Source organism: Oncorhynchus nerka, linkage group LG20, assembly GCF_034236695.1.
Source record: "Oncorhynchus nerka isolate Pitt River linkage group LG20, Oner_Uvic_2.0, whole genome shotgun sequence".
Classification (NCBI taxonomy): domain Eukaryota; kingdom Metazoa; phylum Chordata; class Actinopteri; order Salmoniformes; family Salmonidae; genus Oncorhynchus; species Oncorhynchus nerka.
In genome coordinates, this window is record NC_088415.1 from 1,110,908 (window position 1) to 1,135,772 (window position 24,865).

A 24,865-nucleotide genomic window follows, 5' to 3' on the forward strand; every position below is an offset into this window, starting at 1 on the left:
TGTCCTCGTCTCATCGTGCTCTAGCGACTCCTAGTGGCGGGCCGGGCGCAGTGCACGCTGACCAGGTGTTATGGTGTTTCCTCCTCCGACACATTGGTGCGGCTGGCTTCCAGGTGTTACGGTGTTTCCTCCTCCGACACATTGGTGCGGCTGGCTTCCAGGTGTTATGGTGTTTCCTCCTCCGACACATTGGTGCGGCTGGCTTCCAGGTGTTATGTGGACATTGTGCCAAGAAGCAGTGCGGCTTGGCAGGGTCGTGTTTCGGAGGACGCGTGGCTCTCGACCTTCGCCTCTCCAGAGTCCGTACGGGAGTTGCGGCGACGAAACGAACTACCAAATGAATACCACGGAAAAGGGGTAAAAAGTGTTTATTAAAAAAAAATATTTAAAAAGTTTAGGACTCGGGAAGGGGAAGCTGATCCAAGATCTGTACAGACCTAGGGGAAACTTCACCCTGGAGCGGGTTAACAGTCAGGGGCTAGAGGTCAGAGGTCAGTCCACTTGCATGTTACGTAGCAGCAGGCCATTCTTCACCCCTCCCTGCAGCATCCTGGCACCTAGACTACTGCCAGCCGTACCATCACTACAGAGAGATGGAGTGGGATGGAGGAAGTGAGGGGAAGTGAGAGGAAGTGAGGGGAAGTGAGAGGAAGTGAGAGGAAGAGAGAGGAGAGAGAGAGGAAGTGAGAGAGGAGGAGAGAGGAAGTGAGGGGAAGAGAGAGGTGGTGGGAGAGAACATGTGTTATGTATCATGTGTGGAAGTTTGTGTGTTGTCTGTGTGTGTGTGTGTGTGTCTGTGTCTGTGTGTGTGTGTCTGTGTGTGTGTGTGTCTGTGTGTGTGTTGTCTGTGTGTGTGTGTGTTGTCTGTGTGTGTGTGTGTGTGTGTGTCTGTGTGTGTGTGTGTGTGTCTGTGTCTGTGTGTGTCTGTGTGTGTGTGTCTGTGTGTGTGTGTGTGTGTGTGTGTGTCTGTTGTCTGTGTGTCTGTGTGTGTGTGTGTGTGTGTCTGTGTGTGTGTGTGTGTGTGTGTGTGTGTGTCTGTGTGTGTGTGTGTGTGTGTGTGTGTGTGTCTGTGTGTGTGTTGTCTGTGTGTGTGTGTGTGTGTGTGTGTGTGTGTCTGTGTGTGTGTGTGTGTGTGTGTGTGTGTGTGTGTGTGTGTGTGTGTGTGTGTGTGTGTGTGTGTGTGTGTGTGTGTGTGTGTGTGTGTGTGCAGTGCTTACAGCGGGCTGTACTTCCTCTTCTTGGGGTCTGGTGGTTCGGTGGGGAGACCTTTCTCCCTCCTCTCCGCAGCTCCCCCCTCCTGCTGAGACGACCTCTGTTCCAGGTTTTGCTGAGGTTAGAGGTCAAAGAAATTGAATTGTAAATGTGTGACATGTCAGTTATTTTACTGTTTGTTGTCTCCTCTTGTCTCGTGCTGTCAACGGTGTGACTGCCTTCTAATGCCAACTCTATAGTCTAATATCTCTTGTTGTGTGTATGAACCCCTGGTAGACTAGCTGTTGTCATGGTGTCAGCTAATGGGGATCCTAATGCAGAATAAAGACTACAGGGTCAGGAGTCAGAGCATGATCGGAAGACTACAGGGTCAGGAGTCAGAGCATGATCGGAAGACTGAAGGGTCACGGTAGAGCAGGGCTCTCCAACCTTGTTCCTGGAGAGACACCCTCCTGTAGGTTTTCACTCCAACCCTGTTCCTGGAGAAATACCCTCCTGTAGGTTTTAACTCCAACCCTGTTCCTGGAGAGAGACCCTCCTGGAGGTTTTAACTCCAACCCTGTTCCTGGAGAAATACCCTCCTGTAGGTTTTAACTCCAACCCTGTTCCTGGAGAGATACCCTGCTGTAGGTTTTAAATCCAACCCTGTTCCTGGAGAGAGACCCTCCTGTAGGTTTTAACTCCAACCCTGTTCCTGGAGAGAGACCCTCCTGTAGGTTTTAACTCCAACCCTGTTCCTGGAGAGATACCCTCCTGTAGGTTTTAACTCCAACCCTGTTCCTGGAGAGATCTACCACTATCAGATTAGAGCCACGAAGGAGACATCTACCACCCCACTACCACTATCAGATTAGAGCCACAAAGGAGACTAGCCATTTACCACCCCACTACCACTATCAGATTAGAGCCATAAAGGAGACTAGCCATCTACCACCCCACTATCAGATTAGAGACCTAATAGAGACTAGATATCTACCACCCCACTACCACTATCAGATTAGAGCCACAAAGGAGACTAGCCATCTACCACTATCAGATTAGAGCCATAAAGGAGACTAGCCATCTACCACCCCACTATCAGATTAGAGACCTAACAGAGACTAGATATCTACCACCCCACTACCACTATCAGATTAGAGCCATAAAGGAGACTAGCCATTTACCACCCCACTATCAGATTAGAGACCTAACAGAGACTAGATATCTACCACCCCACTACCACTATCAGATTAGAGCCATAAGGGAGACTAGACATCTACCACTATCAGATTAGAGCCATAATGGAGACTAGACATCTACCACTATCAGATTAGAGCCATAAGGGAGACTAGACATCTACCACTATCAGGTTAGAGCCATAAGGGAGACTAGACATCTACCACCCCACTACCACTATCAGATTAGAGCCATAATGGAGACTAGACATCTACCACTATCAGATTAGAGCCATAAGGGAGACTAGACATCTACCACTATCAGGTTAGAGCCATAAGGGAGACTAGACATCTACCACCCCACTACCACTATCAGATTAGAGCCATAAGGGAGACTAGACATCTACCACTATCAGATTAGAGCCATAAAGGAGACATTTACCACCCCACTACCACTATCAGATTAGAGCCATAAAGGAGACTAGACATTTACCACCCCACTACCACTATCAGATTAGAGCCATAAGGGAGACTAGACATCTACCACTATCAGATTAGAGCCATAAGGGAGACTAGACATCTACCACCCCACTACCACTATCAGGTTAGAGCCATAAGGGAGACTAGACATCTACCACCCCACTACCACGATCAGATTAGAGCCACAAAGGAGACTAGCCATCTACCACCTCACTACCACTATCAGATTAGAGCCATAAGGGAGACTAGACATCTACCCCCCCACTACCACTATCAGATTAGAGCCATAAGGGAGACTAGACATCTACCACCCCACTATCAGATTAGAGACCTAATAGAGACTAGATATCTACCACCCCACTACCACTATCAGATTAGAGCCATAAAGGAGACTAGCCATCTACCACCCACTATCAGATTAGAGACCTAATAGAGACTAGATATCTACCACCCCACTACCACTATCAGATTAGAGCCACAAAGGAGACTAGCCATCTACCACCCCACTACCACTATCAGATTAGAGCCATAAAGGAGACTAGCCATCTACCACCCCACTATCAGATTAGAGACCTAACAGAGACTAGATATCTACCACCCCACTACCACTATCAGATTAGAGCCATAAAGGAGACTAGACATTTACCACTATCAGATTAGAGCCATAAAGGAGACTAGACATTTACCACCCCACTATCAGGTTAGAGCCATAAAGGAGACTAGACATCTACCACCCCACTACCAGATTAGAGCCATAAAGGAGACTAGACATTTACCACCCCACTATCAGGTTAGAGCCATAAAGGAGACTAGACATCTACCACCCCACTACCAGATTAGAGCCATAAAGGAGACTAGACATCTACCACTATCAGATTAGAGCCATAAAGGAGACATTTACCACCCCACTACCACTATCAGATTATAGCCATAAGGGAGACTAGACATCTACCATCCCACTACCACTATCAGGTTAGAGCCATAAGGGAGACTAGACATCTACCACTATCAGATTAGAGCCATAAAGGAGACTAGACATCTACCACTATCAGATTAGAGCCATAAGGGAGACTAGACATCTACCACCCCACTACCACTATCAGGTTAGAGCCATAAGGGAGACTAGACATCTACCACCCCACTACCACTATCAGATTAGAGCCATAAAGGAGACCAGACATCTACCACCCCACTACCACTATCAGGTTAAAGCCATAAGGGAGACTAGACATCTACCACTATCAGATTAGAGCCATAAAGGAGACTAGACATCTACCACTATCAGATTAGAGCCATAAGGGAGACTAGACATCTACCACTTTCAGATTAGAGCCATAAAGGAGACTAGACTTCTACCACCCCACTACCACTATCAGATTAGAGCCATAAAGGAGACTAGACATCTACCACTATCAGATTAGAGCCATAAGGGAGACTAGACATCTACCACCCACTACCACTATCAGATTAGAGCCATAAAGGAGACATCTACCACCCCACTACCACTATCAGATTAGAGCCATAATAAGGGAGACTAGATATCTACCACTATCAGATTAGAGACCTAAAGGAGACAAGACATCTACCACCCCACTACCAGATTAGAGCCATACAGGAGTCATCTACCACCCCACTACCACTATCATATTAGAGCCATAAAGGAGACTAGTCATCTACCACCCCACTACCACTATCAGATTAGAGCCATAATAAGGGAGACTAGATATCTACCACCATCAGATTAGAGACATAATGGAGACTAGACATCCACCACTATCATATTAGAGCCATAAAGGAGACTAGACATCTACCACCCCACTACCACTATCAGATTAGAGCCATAAAAGAGTCAAGACATCTACCACTATCAGATTAGAGCCATAAATGAGTCATCTACCACCCCACTATCAGATTAGAGCCATAAAGGAGACTAGACACCTACCACTATCAGATTAGAGCCATAAAAGAGTCAAGACATCTACCACTATCAGATTAAAGCCATAAAGGAGACATCTACCACCCCACTATCAGATTAGAGCCATAAAGGAGGCATCTACCACCCCACTACCACTATCAGATTAGAGCCATAAAGGAGACATCTACCACCCCACTACCACTATCAGATTAGAGCCATAAAGGAGACATCTACCACCCCACTATCAGATTAGAGCCATAAAGGAGACATCTACCACCCCACTACCACTATCAGATTAGAGCCATAAAGGAGACATCTACCACCCCACTACCAGATTAGAGCCATAAAGGAGGCATCTACCACCCCACTATCAGATTAGAGCCATAAAGGAGACATCTACCACCCCACTATCAGATTAGAGCCATAAAGGAGGCATCTACCACCCCACTATCAGATTAGAGCCATAAAGGAGGCATCTACCACCCCACTATCAGATTAGAGCCATAAAGGAGACATCTACCACCCCACTATCAGATTAGAGCCATAAAGGAGGCATCTACCACCCCACTATCAGATTAGAGCCATAAAGGAGACATCTACCACCCCACTACCACTATCAGATTAGAGCCATAAAGGAGGCATCTACCACCCCACTACCAGATTAGAGCCATAAAGGAGACATCTACCACCCCACTACCACTACCAGATTAGAGCCATAAAGGAGACATCTACCACCCCACTACCAGATTAGAGCCATAAAGGACACATCTACCACCCCACTACCACTACCAGATTAGAGCCATAAAGGAGGCATCTACCACCCCACTACCAGATTAGAGCCATAAAGGAGACATCTACCACCCCACTACCAGATTAGAGCCATAAAGGAGACATCTACCACCCCCTACCACTACCAGATTAGAGCCATAAAGGAGACATCTACCACCCCACTACCACTACCAGATTAGAGCCATAAAGAGACATCTACCACCCCACTACCATAAAGGAGACATCTACCACCCCACTACCACTACCAGATTAGAGCCATAAAGGAGACATCTACCACCCCACTATCAGATTAGAGCCATAAAGGAGACATCTACCACCCCACTATCAGATTAGAGCCATAAAGGAGACATCTACCACCCCACTATCAGATTAGAGCCATAAAAGGCATCTACCACCCCACTATCAGATTAGAGCCATAAAGGAGACATCTACCACACTACCACTATCAGATTAGAGCCATAAAGGAGACATCTACCACCCCACTACCACTATCAGATTAGAGCCATAAAGGAGACATCTACCACCCCACTACCAGATTAGAGCCATAAAGGAGACATCTACCACCCCACTACCACTATCAGATTAGAGCCATAAAGGAGACATCTACCACCCCACTACCACTATCAGATTAGAGCCATAAAGGAGACATCTACCACCCCACTACCACTACCAGATTAGAGCCATAAAGGAGGCATCTACCACCCCACTATCAGATTAGAGCCATAAAGGAGGCATCTACCACCCCACTATCAGATTAGAGCCATAAAGGAGGCATCTACCACCCCACTATCAGATTAGAGCCATAAAGGAGGCATCTACCACCCCACTATCAGATTAGAGCCATAAAGGAGGCATCTACCACCCCACTACCAGATTAGAGCCATAAAGGAGACATCTACCACCCCACTACCACTACCAGATTAGAGCCATAAAGGAGACATCTACCACCCCACTACCAGATTAGAGCCATAAAGGACACATCTACCACCCCACTACCACTACCAGATTAGAGCCATAAAGGAGACTAGCATCTACCACCCCACTACCAGATTAGAGCCATAAAGAGACATCTACCACCCCACTACCAGATTAGAGCCATAAAGGAGACATCTACCACCCCACTACCACTACCAGATTAGAGCCATAAAGGAGACATCTACCACCCCACTACCACTACCAGATTAGAGCCATAAAGGAGACATCTACCACCCCACTACCAGATTAGAGCCATAAAGGAGACATCTACCACCCCACTACCACTACCAGATTAGAGCCATAAAGGAGGCATCTACCACCCCACTACCAGATTAGAGCCATAAAGGAGACATCTACCACCCCACTACCAGATTAGAGCCATAAAGGAGACATCTACCACCCCACTATCAGATTAGAGCCATAAAGGAGGCATCTACCACCCCACTATCAGATTAGAGCCATAAAGGAGGCATCTACCACCCCACTATCAGATTAGAGCCATAAAGGAGGCATCTACCACCCCACTATCAGATTAGAGCCATAAAGGAGGCATCTACCACCCCACTATCAGATTAGAGCCACAAAGGAGACTAGCCATCTACCATCCCACTATCAGGTTAGAGCCATAAGGGAGACTAGACATCTACCACTATCAGATTAGAGCCATAAGGGAGACTAGACATCTACCACTTTCAGATTAGAGCCATAAAGAAGACTAGACTTCTACCACCCCACTACCACTATCAGATTAGAGCCATAAAGGAGACTAGACATCTACCACTATCAGATTAGAGCCATAAGGGAGACTAGACATCTACCACTATCAGATTAGAGCCATAAGGGAGACTAGACATCTACCACTATCAGATTAGAGCCAAAATGGAGACTAGACATCTACCACCCACTACCACTATCAGATTAGAGCCATAAAGGAGACATCTACCACCCCACTACCACTATCAGATTAGAGCCATAATAAGGGAGACTAGATATCTACCACTATCAGATTAGAGACCTAAAGGAGACAAGACATCTACCACCCCACTACCAGATTAGAGCCATACAGGAGTCATCTACCACCCCACTACCACTATCATATTAGAGCCATAAAGGAGACTAGTCATCTACCACCCCACTACCACTATCAGATTAGAGCCATAATAAGGGCGACTAGATATCTACCACCATCAGATTAGAGACATAATGGAGACTAGACATCTACCACTATCATATTAGAGCCATAAAGGAGACTAGACATCTACCACCCCACTATCAGATTAGAGCCATAAAGGAGACTAGACATCTACCATCCCACTATCAGGTTAGAGCCATAAGGGAGACTAGACATCTACCACTATCAGATTAGAGCCATAAGGGAGACTAGACATCTACCACTTTCAGATTAGAGCCATAAAGGAGACTAGACTTCTACCACCCCACTACCACTATCAGATTAGAGCCATAAAGGAGACTAGACATCTACCACTATCAGATTAGAGCCATAAGGGAGACTAGACATCTACCACTATCAGATTAGAGCCATAAGGGAGACTAGACATCTACCACTATCAGAGTAGAGCCAAAATGGAGACTAGACATCTACCACCCACTACCACTATCAGATTAGAGCCATAAAGGAGACATCTACCACCCCACTACCACTATCAGATTAGAGCCATAATAAGGGAGACTAGATATCTACCACTATCAGATTAGAGACCTAAAGGAGACAAGACATCTACCACCCCACTACCAGATTAGAGCCATACAGGAGTCATCTACCACCCCACTACCACTATCATATTAGAGCCATAAAGGAGACTAGTCATCTACCACCCCACTACCACTATCAGATTAGAGCCATAATAAGGGAGACTAGATATCTACCACCATCAGATTAGAGACATAATGGAGACTAGACATCTACCACTATCATATTAGAGCCATAAAGGAGACTAGACATCTACCACCCCACTATCAGATTAGAGCCATAAAGGAGACTAGACATCTACCACCCACTACCACTATCAGATTAGAGCCATAAAGGAGACTAGACATCTACCACCCTACTACCACTATCAGATTAGAGCCATAAAAGAGTCAAGACATCTACCACTATCAGATTAGAGCCATAAAGGAGTCATCTACCACCCCACTATCAGATTAGAGCCATAAAGGAGACTAGACACCTACCACTATCAGATTAAAGCCATAAAGGAGACATCTACCACCCCACTATCAGATTAGAGCCATAAAGGAGGCATCTACCACCCCACTACCACTATCAGATTAGAGCCATAAAGGAGACATCTACCACCCCACTACCACTATCAGATTAGAGCCATAAAGGAGGCATCTACCACCCCACTATCAGATTAGAGCCATAAAGGAGGCATCTACCACCCCACTATCAGATTAGAGCCATAAAGGAGACATCTACCACCCCACTACCAGATTAGAGCCATAAAGGAGACATCTACCACCCCACTACCACTATCAGATTAGAGCCATAAAGGAGACATCTACCACCCCACTACCAGATTAGAGCCATAAAGGAGGCATCTACCACCCCACTATCAGATTAGAGCCATAAAGGAGGCATCTACCACCCCACTATCAGATTAGAGCCATAAAGGAGACATCTACCACCCCACTACCACTATCAGATTAGAGCCATAAAGGAGGCATCTACCACCCCACTATCAGATTAGAGCCATAAAGGAGACATCTACCACCCCACTACCACTATCAGATTAGAGCCATAAAGGAGGCATCTACCACCCCACTACCAGATTAGAGCCATAAAGGAGACATCTACCACCCCACTACCACTACCAGATTAGAGCCATAAAGGAGACATCTACCACCCCACTACCAGATTAGAGCCATAAAGGACACATCTACCACCCCACTACCACTACCAGATTAGAGCCATAAAGGAGGCATCTACCACCCCACTACCAGATTAGAGCCATAAAGGAGACATCTACCACCCCACTACCAGATTAGAGCCATAAAGGAGACATCTACCACCCCACTACCACTACCAGATTAGAGCCATAAAGGAGTCATCTACCACCCCACTACCACTACCAGATTAGAGCCATAAAGGAGACATCTACCACCCCACTACCAGATTAGAGCCATAAAGGAGACATCTACCACCCCACTACCACTACCAGATTAGAGCCATAAAGGAGGCATCTACCACCCCACTACCAGATTAGAGCCATAAAGGAGACATCTACCACCCCACTACCAGATTAGAGCCATAAAGGAGACATCTACCACCCCACTATCAGATTAGAGCCATAAAGGAGGCATCTACCACCCCACTATCAGATTAGAGCCATAAAGGAGGCATCTACCACCCCACTATCAGATTAGAGCCATAAAGGAGGCATCTACCACCCCACTATCAGATTAGAGCCATAAAGGAGGCATCTACCACCCCACTATCAGATTAGAGCCATAAAGGAGACATCTACCACCCCACTACCACTATCAGATTAGAGCCATAAAGGAGACATCTACCACCCCACTACCAGATTAGAGCCATAAAGGAGACATCTACCACCCCACTACCACTATCAGATTAGAGCCATAAAGGAGACATCTACCACCCCACTACCACTATCAGATTAGAGCCATAAAGGAGACATCTACCACCCCACTACCACTACCAGATTAGAGCCATAAAGGAGACATCTACCACCCCACTACCAGATTAGAGCCATAAAGGAGACATCTACCACCCCACTACCACTACCAGATTAGAGCCATAAAGGAGGCATCTACCACCCCACTACCAGATTAGAGCCATAAAGAAGACATCTACCACCCCACTACCAGATTAGAGCCATAAAGGAGACTAGACATTTACCACCCCACTATCAGGTTAGAGCCATAAAGGAGACTAGACATCTACCACCCCACTACCAGATTAGAGCCATAAAGGAGACTAGACATCTACCACTATCAGATTAGAGCCATAAAGGAGACATTTACCACCCCACTACCACTATCAGATTATAGCCATAAGGGAGACTAGACATCTACCACCCCACTACCACTATCAGGTTAGAGCCATAAGGGAGACTAGACATCTACCACTATCAGATTAGAGCCATAAAGGAGACTAGACATCTACCACTATCAGATTAGAGCCATAAGGGAGACTAGACATCTACCACCCCACTACCACTATCAGGTTAGAGCCATAAGGGAGACTAGACATCTACCACCCCACTACCACTATCAGATTAGAGCCATAAAGGAGACCAGACATCTACCACCCTACTACCACTATCAGGTTAAAGCCATAAGGGAGACTAGACATCTACCACTATCAGATTAGAGCCATAAAGGAGACTAGACATCTACCACTATCAGATTAGAGCCATAAGGGAGACTAGACATCTACCACCCCACTACCACTATCAGGTTAGAGCCATAAGGGAGACTAGACATCTACCACTATCAGATTAGAGCCATAAAGGAGTCTAGACATCTACCACTATCAGATTAGAGCCATAAGGGAGACTAGACATCTACCACCCCACTACCACTATCAGATTAGAGCCATAAAGAGCCCAGGGCTCTGTTCTAGGCCCTCTCCTATTCTCGCTATACACCAAGTCACTTGGCTCTGTCATAACCTCACATGGTCTCTCCTATCATTGCTATGCAGACGACACACAATTAATCTTCTCCTTTCCCCCTTCTGATGACCAGGTGGCGAATCGCATCTCTGCATGTCTGGCAGACATATCCGTGTGGATGACGGATCACCACCTCAAGCTGAACCTCGGCAAGACGGAGCTGCTCTTCCTCCCGGAGAAGGACTGCCCGTTCCATGATCTCGCCATCACGGTTGACAACTCCATTGTGTCCTCCTCCCAGAGCGCTAAGAACCTTGGCGTGATCCTGGACAACACCCTGTCGTTCTCAACTAACATCAAGGCGGTGGCCCGTTCCTCAGGTTCATGCTCTACAACAGCAGAGTACGACCCTGCCTCACACAGGAAGCGGCGCAGGTCCTAATCCAGGCACTTGTCATCTCCCGTCTGGATTACTGCAACTCGCTGTTGGCTGGGCTCCCTGCCTGTGCCATTAAACCCCTACAACTCATCCAGAACGCCGCAGCCCGTCTGGTGTTCAACCTTCCCAAGTTCTCTCACGTCACCCCGCTCCTCCGCTCCCTCCACTGGCTTCCAGTTGAAGCTCGCATCCGCTACAAGACCATGGTGCTTGCCTACGGAGCTGTGAGGGGAACGGCACCTCAGTACCTCCAGGCTCTGATCAGGCCCTACACCCAAACAAGGGCACTGCGTTCATCCACCTCTGGCCTGCTCGCCTCCCTACCACTGAGGAAGTACAGTTCCCGCTCAGCCCAGTCAAAACTGTTCGCTGCTCTGGCCCCCAATGGTGGAACAAACTCCCTCACCACGCCAGGACAGCGGAGTCAATCACCACCTTCCGGAGACACCTGAAACCCCACCTCTTTAAGGAATACCTAGGATAGGATAAAGTAATCCCTCTCACCCCCCCTCCCCCTGAAAAGATTTAGATGCACTACTGTTCCACTGGAGGTCATAAGGTGAATGCACCAATTTGTAAGTCGCTCTGGATAAGAGCGTCTGCTAAATGACTTAAATGTAAATGTAAATGTAAATAAAGGAGACTAGAAATCCACCACCCCACTATCAGATTAGAGCCATAATGGAGACTAGAAATCCACCACCCCACTATCAGATTAGAGCAAAAAGTGAGCCTAGACATCTACCACCCCACTACCAGGTTAGAGCCATAAAGGAGACTATATATCTACCACCCCACTAACACTATCAGATTAGAGCCATAAAGGAGACCAGACCTCTTCCAAATTCAGATTAGAGCCATAAAGGAGACAAGACATCTACCACCCCACTACCACTATCAGATTAGAGCCATAAAGGAGACTAGACATCTACCACTATCAGATTAGAGCCATAAGGGAGACTAGACATCTACCACTTTCAGATTAGAGCCATAAAGGAGACTAGCCATCTACCACCCCACTATCAGATTAGAGACCTAAGGGAGACTAGACAACTACCACCCCACTACCAGGTTAGAGCCATAAGGGAGACTAGACAACTACCACCCCACTATCAGGTTAGAGCCATAAGGGAGACTAGACAACTACCACCCCACTACCACGATCAGATTAGAGCCATAAAGGAGACATTTACCACCCCACTATCAGATTAGAGCCATAAAGTAGACTCAACCTCTCCACCCCTACCACTATCAGATTAGAGACCTAAGGGAGACTAGACAACTACCACCCCACTATCAGATTAGAGCCACAAAGGAGACTAGCCATCTACCATCCCACTATCAGGTTAGAGCCATAAGGGAGACTAGACATCTACCACTATCAGATTAGAGCCATAAGGGAGACTAGACATCTACCACTTTCAGATTAGAGCCATAAAGGAGACTAGACTTCTACCACCCCACTACCACTATCAGATTAGAGCCATAAAGGAGACTAGACATCTACCACTATCAGATTAGAGCCATAAGGGAGACTAGACATCTACCACTATCAGATTAGAGCCATAAGGGAGACTAGACATCTACCACTATCAGAGTAGAGCCAAAATGGAGACTAGACATCTACCACCCACTACCACTATCAGATTAGAGCCATAAAGGAGACATCTACCACCCCACTACCACTATCAGATTAGAGCCATAATAAGGGAGACTAGATATCTACCACTATCAGATTAGAGACCTAAAGGAGACAAGACATCTACCACCCCACTACCAGATTAGAGCCATACAGGAGTCATCTACCACCCCACTACCACTATCATATTAGAGCCATAAAGGAGACTAGTCATCTACCACCCCACTACCACTATCAGATTAGAGCCATAATAAGGGAGACTAGATATCTACCACCATCAGATTAGAGACATAATGGAGACTAGACATCTACCACTATCATATTAGAGCCATAAAGGAGACTAGACATCTACCACCCCACTATCAGATTAGAGCCATAAAGGAGACTAGACATCTACCACCCACTACCACTATCAGATTAGAGACCTAAGGGAGACTAGACAACTACCACCCCACTATCAGATTAGAGCCACAAAGGAGACTAGCCATCTACCATCCCACTATCAGGTTAGAGCCATAAGGGAGACTAGACATCTACCACTATCAGATTAGAGCCATAAGGGAGACTAGACATCTACCACTTTCAGATTAGAGCCATAAAGGAGACTAGACTTCTACCACCCCACTACTACTATCAGATTAGAGCCATAAAGGAGACTAGACATCTACCACTATCAGATTAGAGCCATAAGGGAGACTAGACATCTACCACTATCAGATTAGAGCCATAAGGGAGACTAGACATCTACCACTATCAGAGTAGAGCCAAAATGGAGACTAGACATCTACCACCCACTACCACTATCAGATTAGAGCCATAAAGGAGACATCTACCACCCCACTACCACTATCAGATTAGAGCCATAATAAGGGAGACTAGATATCTACCACTATCAGATTAGAGACCTAAAGGAGACAAGACATCTACCACCCCACTACCAGATTAGAGCCATACAGGAGTCATCTACCACCCCACTACCACTATCATATTAGAGCCATAAAGGAGACTAGTCATCTACCACCCCACTACCACTATCAGATTAGAGCCATAATAAGGGAGACTAGATATCTACCACTATCATATTAGAGCCATAAAGGAGACTAGACATCTACCACCCCACTATCAGATTAGAGCCATAAAGGAGACTAGACATCTACCACCCACTACCACTATCAGATTAGAGCCATAAAGGAGACTAGACATCTACCACCCTACTACCACTATCAGATTAGAGCCATAAAAGAGTCAAGACATCTACCACTATCAGATTAGAGCCATAAAGGAGTCATCTACCACCCCACTATCAGATTAGAGCCATAAAGGAGACTAGACACCTACCACTATCAGATTAGAGCCATAAAAGAGTCAAGACATCTACCACTATCAGATTAAAGCCATAAAGGAGACATCTACCACCCCACTATCAGATTAGAGCCATAAAGGAGGCATCTACCACCCCACTACCACTATCAGATTAGAGCCATAAAGGAGACATCTACCACCCCACTACCACTATCAGATTAGAGCCATAAAGGAGGCATCTACCACCCCACTATCAGATTAGAGCCATAAAGGAGGCATCTACCACCCCACTATCAGATTAGAGCCATAAAGGAGACATCTACCACCCCACTACCAGATTAGAGCCATAAAGGAGACATCTACCACCCCACTACCACTATCAGATTAGAGCCATAAAGGAGACATCTACCACCCCACTGCCAGATTAGAGCCATAAAGGAGGCATCTACCACCCCACTATCAGATTAGAGCCATAAAGGAGGCATCTACCACCCCACTATCAGATTAGAGCCATAAAGGAGACATCTACCACCCCACTACCACTATCAGATTAGAGCCATAAAGGAGGCATCTACCACCCCACTATCAGATTAGAGCCATAAAGGAGGCATCTACCACCCCACTATCAGATTAGAGCCATAAAGGAGGCATCTACCACCCCACTATCAGATTAGAGCCATAAAGGAGACATATACCACCCCACTACCACTATCAGATTAGAGCCATAAAGGAGGCATCTACCACCCCACTACCAGATTAGAGCCATAAAGGAGACATCTACCACCCCACTACCACTACCAGATTAGAGCCATAAAGGAGACATCTACCACCCCACTACCAGATTAGAGCCATAAAGGAGACATCTACCACCCCACTACCACTACCAGATTAGAGCCATAAAGGAGGCATCTACCACCCCACTACCAGATTAGAGCCATAAAGGAGACATCTACCACCCCACTACCACTACCAGATTAGAGCCATAAAGGAGACATCTACCACCCCACTACCACTTACCAGATTAGAGCCATAAAGGAGACATCTACCACCCCACTACCAGATTAGAGCCATAAAGGAGACATCTACCACCCCACTACCACTACCAGATTAGAGCCATAAAGGAGGCATCTACCACCCCACTACCAGATTAGAGCCATAAAGGAGACATCTACCACCCCACTATCAGATTAGAGCCATAAAGGAGGCATCTACCACCCCACTACCAGATTAGAGCCATAAAGGAGACATCTACCACCCCACTATCAGATTAGAGCCATAAAGGAGGCATCTACCACCCCACTATCAGATTAGAGCCATAAAGGAGACATCTACCACCCCACTACCACTATCAGATTAGAGCCATAAAGGAGGCATCTACCACCCCACTATCAGATTAGAGCCATAAAGGAGACATCTACCACCCCACTATCAGATTAGAGCCATAAAGGAGACATCTACCACCCCACTATCAGATTAGAGCCATAAAGGAGACATCTACCACCCCACTACCAGATTAGAGCCATAAAGGAGACATCTACCACCCCACTACCACTATCAGATTAGAGCCATAAAGGAGACATCTACCACCCCACTACCACTACCAGATTAGAGCCATAAAGGAGACTAGACATTTACCACTATCAGATTAGAGCCATAAAGGAGACTAGACATGTACCACCCCACTATCAGGTTAGAGCCATAAAGGAGACTAGACATCTACCACCCCACTACCAGATTAGAGCCATAAAGGAGACTAGACATTTACCACCCCACTATCAGGTTAGAGCCATAAAGGAGACTAGACATCTACCACTATCAGATTAGAGCCATAAAGGAGACATTTACCACCCCACTACCACTATCAGATTATAGCCATAAGGGAGACTAGACATCTACCACCCCACTACCACTATCAGGTTAGAGCCATAAGGGAGACTAGACATCTACCACTATCAGATTAGAGCCATAAAGGAGACTAGACATCTACCACTATCAGATTAGAGCCATAAGGGAGACTAGACATCTACCACCCCACTACCACTATCAGGTTAGAGCCATAAGGGAGACTAGACATCTACCACCCCACTACCACTATCAGATTAGAGCCATAAAGGAGACCAGACATCTACCACCCCACTACCACTATCAGGTTAAAGCCATAAGGGAGACTAGACATCTACCACTATCAGATTAGAGCCATAAAGGAGACTAGACATCTACCACTATCAGATTAGAGCCATAAAGGGACTAGACATCTACCACCCCACTACCACTATCAGGTTAGAGCCATAAAGGAGACATCTACCACTATCAGATTAGAGCCATAAAGGAGACTAGACATCTACCACTATCAGATTAGAGCCATAAGGGAGACTATACATCTACCACCCCACTACCACTATCAGATTAGAGCCATAAAGGAGACTAGAAATCCACCACCCCACTATCAGATTAGAGCCAAAAAGTGAGCCTAGACATCTACCACCCCACTACCAGGTTAGAGCCATAAAGGAGACTATATATCTACCACCCCACTAACACTATCAGATTAGAGCCATAAAGGAGACCAGACATCTTCCAAATTCAGATTAGAGCCATAAAGGAGACAAGACATCTACCACCCCACTACCACTATCAGATTAGAGCCACAAAGGAGACTAGCCATCTACCACCCACTATCAGATTAGAGACCCAAGGGAGACTAGACAACTACCACCCCACTACCAGGTTAGAGCCATAAGGGAGACTAGACAACTACCACCCCACTATCAGATTAGAGCCATAAGGAGAGACATCTACCACCCCACTACCACGATCAGATTAGAGCCATAAAGGAGACATTTACCACCCCACTATCAGATTAGAGCCATAAAGTAGACTCAACCTCTCCACCCCCTACCACTATCAGATTAGAGCCATAAAGGAGACACAACTACCACCCCACTATCAGATTAGAGCCACAAAGGAGACTAGCCATCTACCACCCCACTATCAGGTTAGAGCCATAAGGGAGACTAGACATCTACCACTATCAGATTAGAGCCATAAGGGAGACTAGACATCTACCACTTTCAGATTAGAGCCATAAAGGAGACTAGACTTCTACCACCCCACTACCACTATCAGATTAGAGCCATAAAGGAGACTAGACATCTACCACTATCAGATTAGAGCCATAAGGGAGACTAGACATCAACCACTATCAGATTAGAGCCATAAGGGAGACTAGACATCTACCACTATCAGATTAGAGCCATAAAGGAGACATCTACCACCCCACTACCACTATCAGATTAGAGCCATAATAAGGGAGACTAGATATCTACCACTATCAGATTAGAGACCTAAAGGAGACAAGACATCTACCACCCCACTACCAGATTAGAGCCATACAGGAGTCATCTACCACCCCACTACCACTATCATATTAGAGCCATAAAGGAGACTAGTCATCTACCACCCCACTACCACTATCAGATTAGAGCCATAATAAGGGAGACTAGATATCTACCACCATCAGATTAGAGACATAATGGAGACTAGACATCTACCACTATCATATTAGAGCCATAAAGGAGACTAGACATCTACCACCCCACTATCAGATTAGAGCATAAAGGAGACTAGACATCTACCACCCTACTACCACTATCAGATTAGAGCCATAAAAGAGTCAAGACATCTACCACTATCAGATTAGAGCCATAAAGGAGTCATCTACCACCCCACTATCAGATTAGAGCCATAAAGGAGGCATCTACCACCCCACTACCACTATCAGATTAGAGCCATAAAGGAGACATTTACCACCCCACTACCACTATCAGATTAGAGCCATAAAGGAGACATCTACCACCCCACTATCAGATTAGAGCCATAAAGGAGGCATCTACCACCCCACTACCACTATCAGATTAGAGCCATAAAGGAGACATCTACCACCCCACTACCACTATCAGATTAGAGCCATAAAGGAGGCATCTACCACCCTACTATCAGATTAGAGCCATAAAGGAGGCATCTACCACCCCACTATCAGATTAGAGCCATAAAGGAGACATCTACCACCCCACTACCAGATTAGAGCCATAAAGGAGGCATCTACCACCCCACTACCACTATCAGATTAGAGCCATAAAGGAGACATTTACCACCCCACTACCACTATCAGATTAGAGCCATAAAGGAGACATCTACCACCCCACTATCAGATTAGAGCCATAAAGGAGGCATCTACCACCCCACTACCACTATCAGATTAGAGCCATAAAAGAGTCAAGACATCTACCACTATCAGATTAGAGCCATAAAGGAGTCATCTACCACCCCACTATCAGATTAGAGCCATAAAGGAGGCATCTACCACCCCACTACCACTATCAGATTAGAGCCATAAAGGAGACATTTACCACCCCACTACCACTATCAGATTAGAGCCATAAAGGAGACATCTACCACCCCACTATCAGATTAGAGCCATAAAGGAGGCATCTACCACCCCACTACCACTATCAGATTAGAGCCATAAAGGAGACATCTACCACTATCAGATTAGAGCCATAAAGGAGGCATCTACCACCCCACTATCAGATTAGAGCCATAAAGGAGACATCTACCACCCCACTACCAGATTAGAGCCATAAAGGAGACATCTACCACCCCACTACCACTATCAGATTAGAGCCATAAAGGAGACATCTACCACCCCACTACCAGATTAGAGCCATAAAGGAGGCATCTACCACCCCACTATCAGATTAGAGCCATAAAGGAGGCATCTACCACCCCACTATCAGATTAGAGCCATAAAGGAGACATCTACCACCCCACTACCACTATCAGATTAGAGCCATAAAGGAGGCATCTACCACCCCACTACCAGATTAGAGCCATAAAGGAGACATCTACCACCCCACTACCACTACCAGATTAGAGCCATAAAGGAGACATCTACCACCCCACTACCAGATTAGAGCCATAAAGGAGACATCTACCACCCCACTACCACTACCAGATTAGAGCCATAAAGGAGGCATCTACCACCCCACTACCAGATTAGAGCCATAAAGGAGACATCTACCACCCCACTACCACTACCAGATTAGAGCCATAAAGGAGACATCTACCACCCCACTACCAGATTAGAGCCATAAAGGAGACATCTACCACCCCACTACCACTACCAGATTAGAGCCATAAAGGAGGCATCTACCACCCCACTACCAGATTAGAGCCATAAAGGAGACATCTACCACCCCACTATCAGATTAGAGCCATAAAGGAGGCATCTACCACCCCACTACCAGATTAGAGCCATAAAGGAGACATCTACCACCCCACTATCAGATTAGAGCCATAAAGGAGACATCTACCACCCCACTATCAGATTAGAGCCATAAAGGAGACATCTACCACCCCACTACCACTATCAGATTAGAGCCATAAAGGAGACATCTACCACCCCACTACCACTACCAGATTAGAGCCATAAAGGAGACTAGACATTTACCACTATCAGATTAGAGCCATAAAGGAGACATCTACCACCCCACTATCAGATTAGAGCCATAAAGGAGACATCTACCACCCCACTACCAGATTAGAGCCATAAAGGAGACATCTACCACCCCACTACCACTATCAGATTAGAGCCATAAAGGAGACATCTACCACCCCACTACCACTATCAGATTAGAGCCATAAAGGAGACATCTACCACCCCACTACCACTACCAGATTAGAGCCATAAAGGAGACTAGACATTTACCACTATCAGATTAGAGCCATAAAGGAGACTAGACATTTACCACCCCACTATCAGGTTAGAGCCATAAAGGAGACTAGACATTTACCACCCCACTATCAGGTTAGAGCCATAAAGGAGACTAGACATCTACCACCCCACTACCAGATTAGAGCCATAAAGGAGACTAGACATCTACAACTATCAGATTAGAGCCATAAAGGAGACATTTACCACCCCACTACCACTATCAGATTATAGCCATAAGGGAGACTAGACATCTACCACCCCACTACCACTATCAGGTTAGAGCCATAAGGGAGACTAGACATCTACCACTATCAGATTAGAGCCATAAAGGAGACTAGACATCTACCACTATCAGATTAGAGCCATAAGGGAGACTAGACATCTACCACCCCACTACCACTATCAGGTTAGAGCCATAAGGGAGACTAGACATCTACCACCCCACTACCACTATCAGATTAGAGCCATAAAGGAGACCAGACATCTACCACCCCACTACCACTATCAGGTTAAAGCCATAAGGGAGACTAGACATCTACCACTATCAGATTAGAGCCATAAAGGAGACTAGACATCTACCACTATCAGATTAGAGCCATAAGGGAGACTAGACATCTACCACCCCACTACCACTATCAGGTTAGAGCCATAAGGGAGACTAGACATCTACCACTATCAGATTAGAGCCATAAAGGAGACTAGACATCTACCACTATCAGATTAGAGCCATAAGGGAGACTAGACATCTACCACCCCACTACCACTATCAGATTAGAGCCATAAAGGAGACATCTACCACCCCACTACCACTATCAGATTAGAGCCATAAAGGAGACATCTACCACCCCACTACCACTATCAGATTAGAGCCATAAAGGAGACATCTACCACCCCACTACCACTACCAGATTAGAGCCATAAAGGAGACTAGACATTTACCACCCCACTATCAGGTTAGAGCCATAAAGGAGACTAGACATCTACCACCCCACTACCAAATTAGAGCCATAAAGGAGACTAGACATTTACCACCCCACTATCAGGTTAGAGCCATAAAGGAGACTAGACATCTACCACCCCACTACCAGATTAGAGCCATAAAGGAGACTAGACATCTACCACTGTCAGATTAGAGCCATAAAGGAGTCATCTACCACCCCACTATCAGATTAGAGCCATAAAGGAGGCATCTACCACCCCACTACCACTATCAGATTAGAGCCATAAAGGAGACATTTACCACCCCACTACCACTATCAGATTAGAGCCATAAAGGAGACATCTACCACCCCACTATCAGATTAGAGCCATAAAGGAGGCATCTACCACCCCACTACCACTATCAGATTAGAGCCATAAAGGAGACATCTACCACCCCACTACCACTATCAGATTAGAGCCATAAAGGAGGCATCTACCACCCCACTATCAGATTAGAGCCATAAAGGAGGCATCTACCACCCCACTATCAGATTAGAGCCATAAAGGAGACATCTACCACCCCACTACCAGATTAGAGCCATAAAGGAGACATCTACCACCCCACTACCACTATCAGATTAGAGCCATAAAGGAGACATCTACCACCCCACTACCAGATTAGAGCCATAAAGGAGGCATCTACCACCCCACTATCAGATTAGAGCCATAAAGGAGGCATCTACCACCCCACTATCAGATTAGAGCCATAAAGGAGGCATCTACCACCCCACTATCAGATTAGAGCCATAAAGGAGGCATCTACCACCCCACTATCAGATTAGAGCCATAAAGGAGGCATCTACCACCCCACTACCACTATCAGATTAGAGCCATAAAGGAGGCATCTACCACCCCACTACCAGATTAGAGCCATAAAGGAGACATCTACCACCCCACTACCACTACCAGATTAGAGCCATAAAGGAGACATCTACCACCCCACTACCAGATTAGAGCCATAAAGGAGACATCTACCACCCCACTACCACTACCAGATTAGAGCCATAAAGGAGGCATCTACCACCCCACTACCAGATTAGAGCCATAAAGGAGACATCTACCACCCCACTACCACTACCAGATTAGAGCCATAAAGGAGACATCTACCACCCCACTACCACTACCAGATTAGAGCCATAAAGGAGACATCTACCACCCCACTACCAGATTAGAGCCATAAAGGAGACATCTACCACCCCACTACCACTACCAGATTAGAGCCATAAAGGAGGCATCTACCACCCCACTACCAGATTAGAGCCATAAAGGAGACATCTACCACCCCACTATCAGATTAGAGCCATAAAGGAGGCATCTACCACCCCACTACCAGATTAGAGCCATAAAGGAGACATCTACCACCCCACTATCAGATTAGAGCCATAAAGGAGACATCTACCACCCCACTATCAGATTAGAGCCATAAAGGAGACATCTACCACCCCACTACCAGATTAGAGCCATAAAGGAGACATCTACCACCCCACTACCACTATCAGATTAGAGCCATAAAGGAGACATCTACCACCCCACTACCACTATCAGATTAGAGCCATAAAGGAGACATCTACCACCCCACTACCACTACCAGATTAGAGCCATAAAGGAGACTAGACATTTACCACTATCAGATTAGAGCCATAAAGGAGACTAGACATTTACCACCCCACTATCAGGTTAGAGCCATAAAGGAGACTAGACATTTACCACCCCACTATCAGGTTAGAGCCATAAAGGAGACTAGACATCTACCACCCCACTACCAGATTAGAGCCATAAAGGAGACTAGACATCTACCACTATCAGATTAGAGCCATAAAGGAGACATTTACCACCCCACTACCACTATCAGATTATAGCCATAAGGGAGACTAGACATCTACCACTATCAGATTAGAGCCATAAAGGAGACTAGACATCTACCACTATCAGATTAGAGCCATAAGGGAGACTAGACATCTACCACCCCACTACCACTATCAGGTTAGAGCCATAAGGGAGACTAGACATCTACCACCCCACTACCACTATCAGATTAGAGCCATAAAGGAGACCAGACATCTACCACCCCACTACCACTATCAGGTTAAAGCCATAAGGGAGACTAGACATCTACCACTATCAGATTAGAGCCATAAAGGAGCCTAGACATCTACCACTATCAGATTAGAGCCATAAGGGAGACTAGACATCTACCACCCCACTACCACTATCAGGTTAGAGCCATAAGGGAGACTAGACATCTACCACTATCAGATTAGAGCCATAAAGGAGACTAGACATCTACCACTATCAGATTAGAGCCATAAGGGAGACTAGACATCTACCACCCCACTACCACTATCAGATTAGAGCCATAAAGGAGACTAGAAATCCACCACCCCACTATCAGATTAGAGCCATAATGGAGACTAGAAATCCACCACCCCACTATCAGATTAGAGCCAAAAAGTGAGCCTAGACATCTACCACCCCACTACCAGGTTAGAGCCATAAAGGAGACTATATATCTACCACCCCACTAACACTATCAGATTAGAGCCATAAAGGAGACCAGACATCTTCCAAATTCAGATTAGAGCCATAAAGGAGACAAGACATCTACCACCCCACTACCACTATCAGATTAGAGCCACAAAGGAGACTAGCCATCTACCACCCCACTATCAGATTAGAGACCTAAGGGAGACTAGACAACTACCACCCCACTACCAGGTTAGAGCCATAAGGGAGACTAGACAACTACCACCCCACTATCAGGTTAGAGCCATAAGGGAGACTAGACAACTACCACCCCACTACCACGATCAGATTAGAGCCATAAAGGAGACATTTACCACCCCACTATCAGATTAGAGCCATAAAGTAGACTCAACCTCTCCACCCCTACCACTATCAGATTAGAGACCTAAGGGAGACTAGACAACTACCACCCCACTATCAGATTAGAGCCACAAAGGAGACTAGCCATCTACCACCCCACTATCAGGTTAGAGCCATAAGGGAGACTAGACATCTACCACCCCACTATCAGATTAGAGCCATAAAGGAGACTAGACATCTACCACCCCACTACCACTATCAGATTAGAGCCATAAAGGAGACTAGACATCTACCACTATCAGATTAGAGCCATAAGGGAGACTAGACATCTACCACTATCAGATTAGAGCCATAAGGGAGACTAGACATCTACCACTATCAGAGTAGAGCCAAAATGGAGACTAGACATCTACCACCCACTACCACTATCAGATTAGAGCCATAAAGGAGACATCTACCACCCCACTACCACTATCAGATTAGAGCCATAAAGGAGACCAGACATCTACCACCCCACTACCACTATCAGGTTAAAGCCATAAGGGAGACTAGACATCTACCACTATCAGATTAGAGCCATAAAGGAGACTAGACATCTACCACTATCAGATTAGAGCCATAAGGGAGACTAGACATCTACCACCCCACTACCACTATCAGGTTAGAGCCATAAGGGAGACTAGACATCTACCACTATCAGATTAGAGCCATAAAGGAGACTAGACATCTACCACTATCAGATTAGAGCCATAAGGGAGACTAGACATCTACCACCCCACTAC

At 46.1% G+C, this 24,865-nt stretch overlaps 1 protein-coding gene across 1 annotated transcript in view; it reads right to left on the reverse strand.

The window, feature by feature from the left end:
• Positions 1-352: 352 nt before the first annotated feature.
• The window catches only part of LOC115126698 (RNA-binding protein 10-like), a 93,541-nt gene continuing 69,028 nt past the window's right edge, over positions 353-24,865 (reverse strand). The window contains exons 21-22 of the mRNA XM_065005116.1: positions 1,218-1,327; positions 353-583 (exon numbers count right to left, since the gene is read on the reverse strand). Of these exons, the coding sequence (XP_064861188.1) occupies positions 493-583; positions 1,218-1,327 (201 nt within the window). The 3' untranslated portion in view covers positions 353-492. The remainder of the gene's footprint in view (positions 584-1,217; positions 1,328-24,865) is intronic.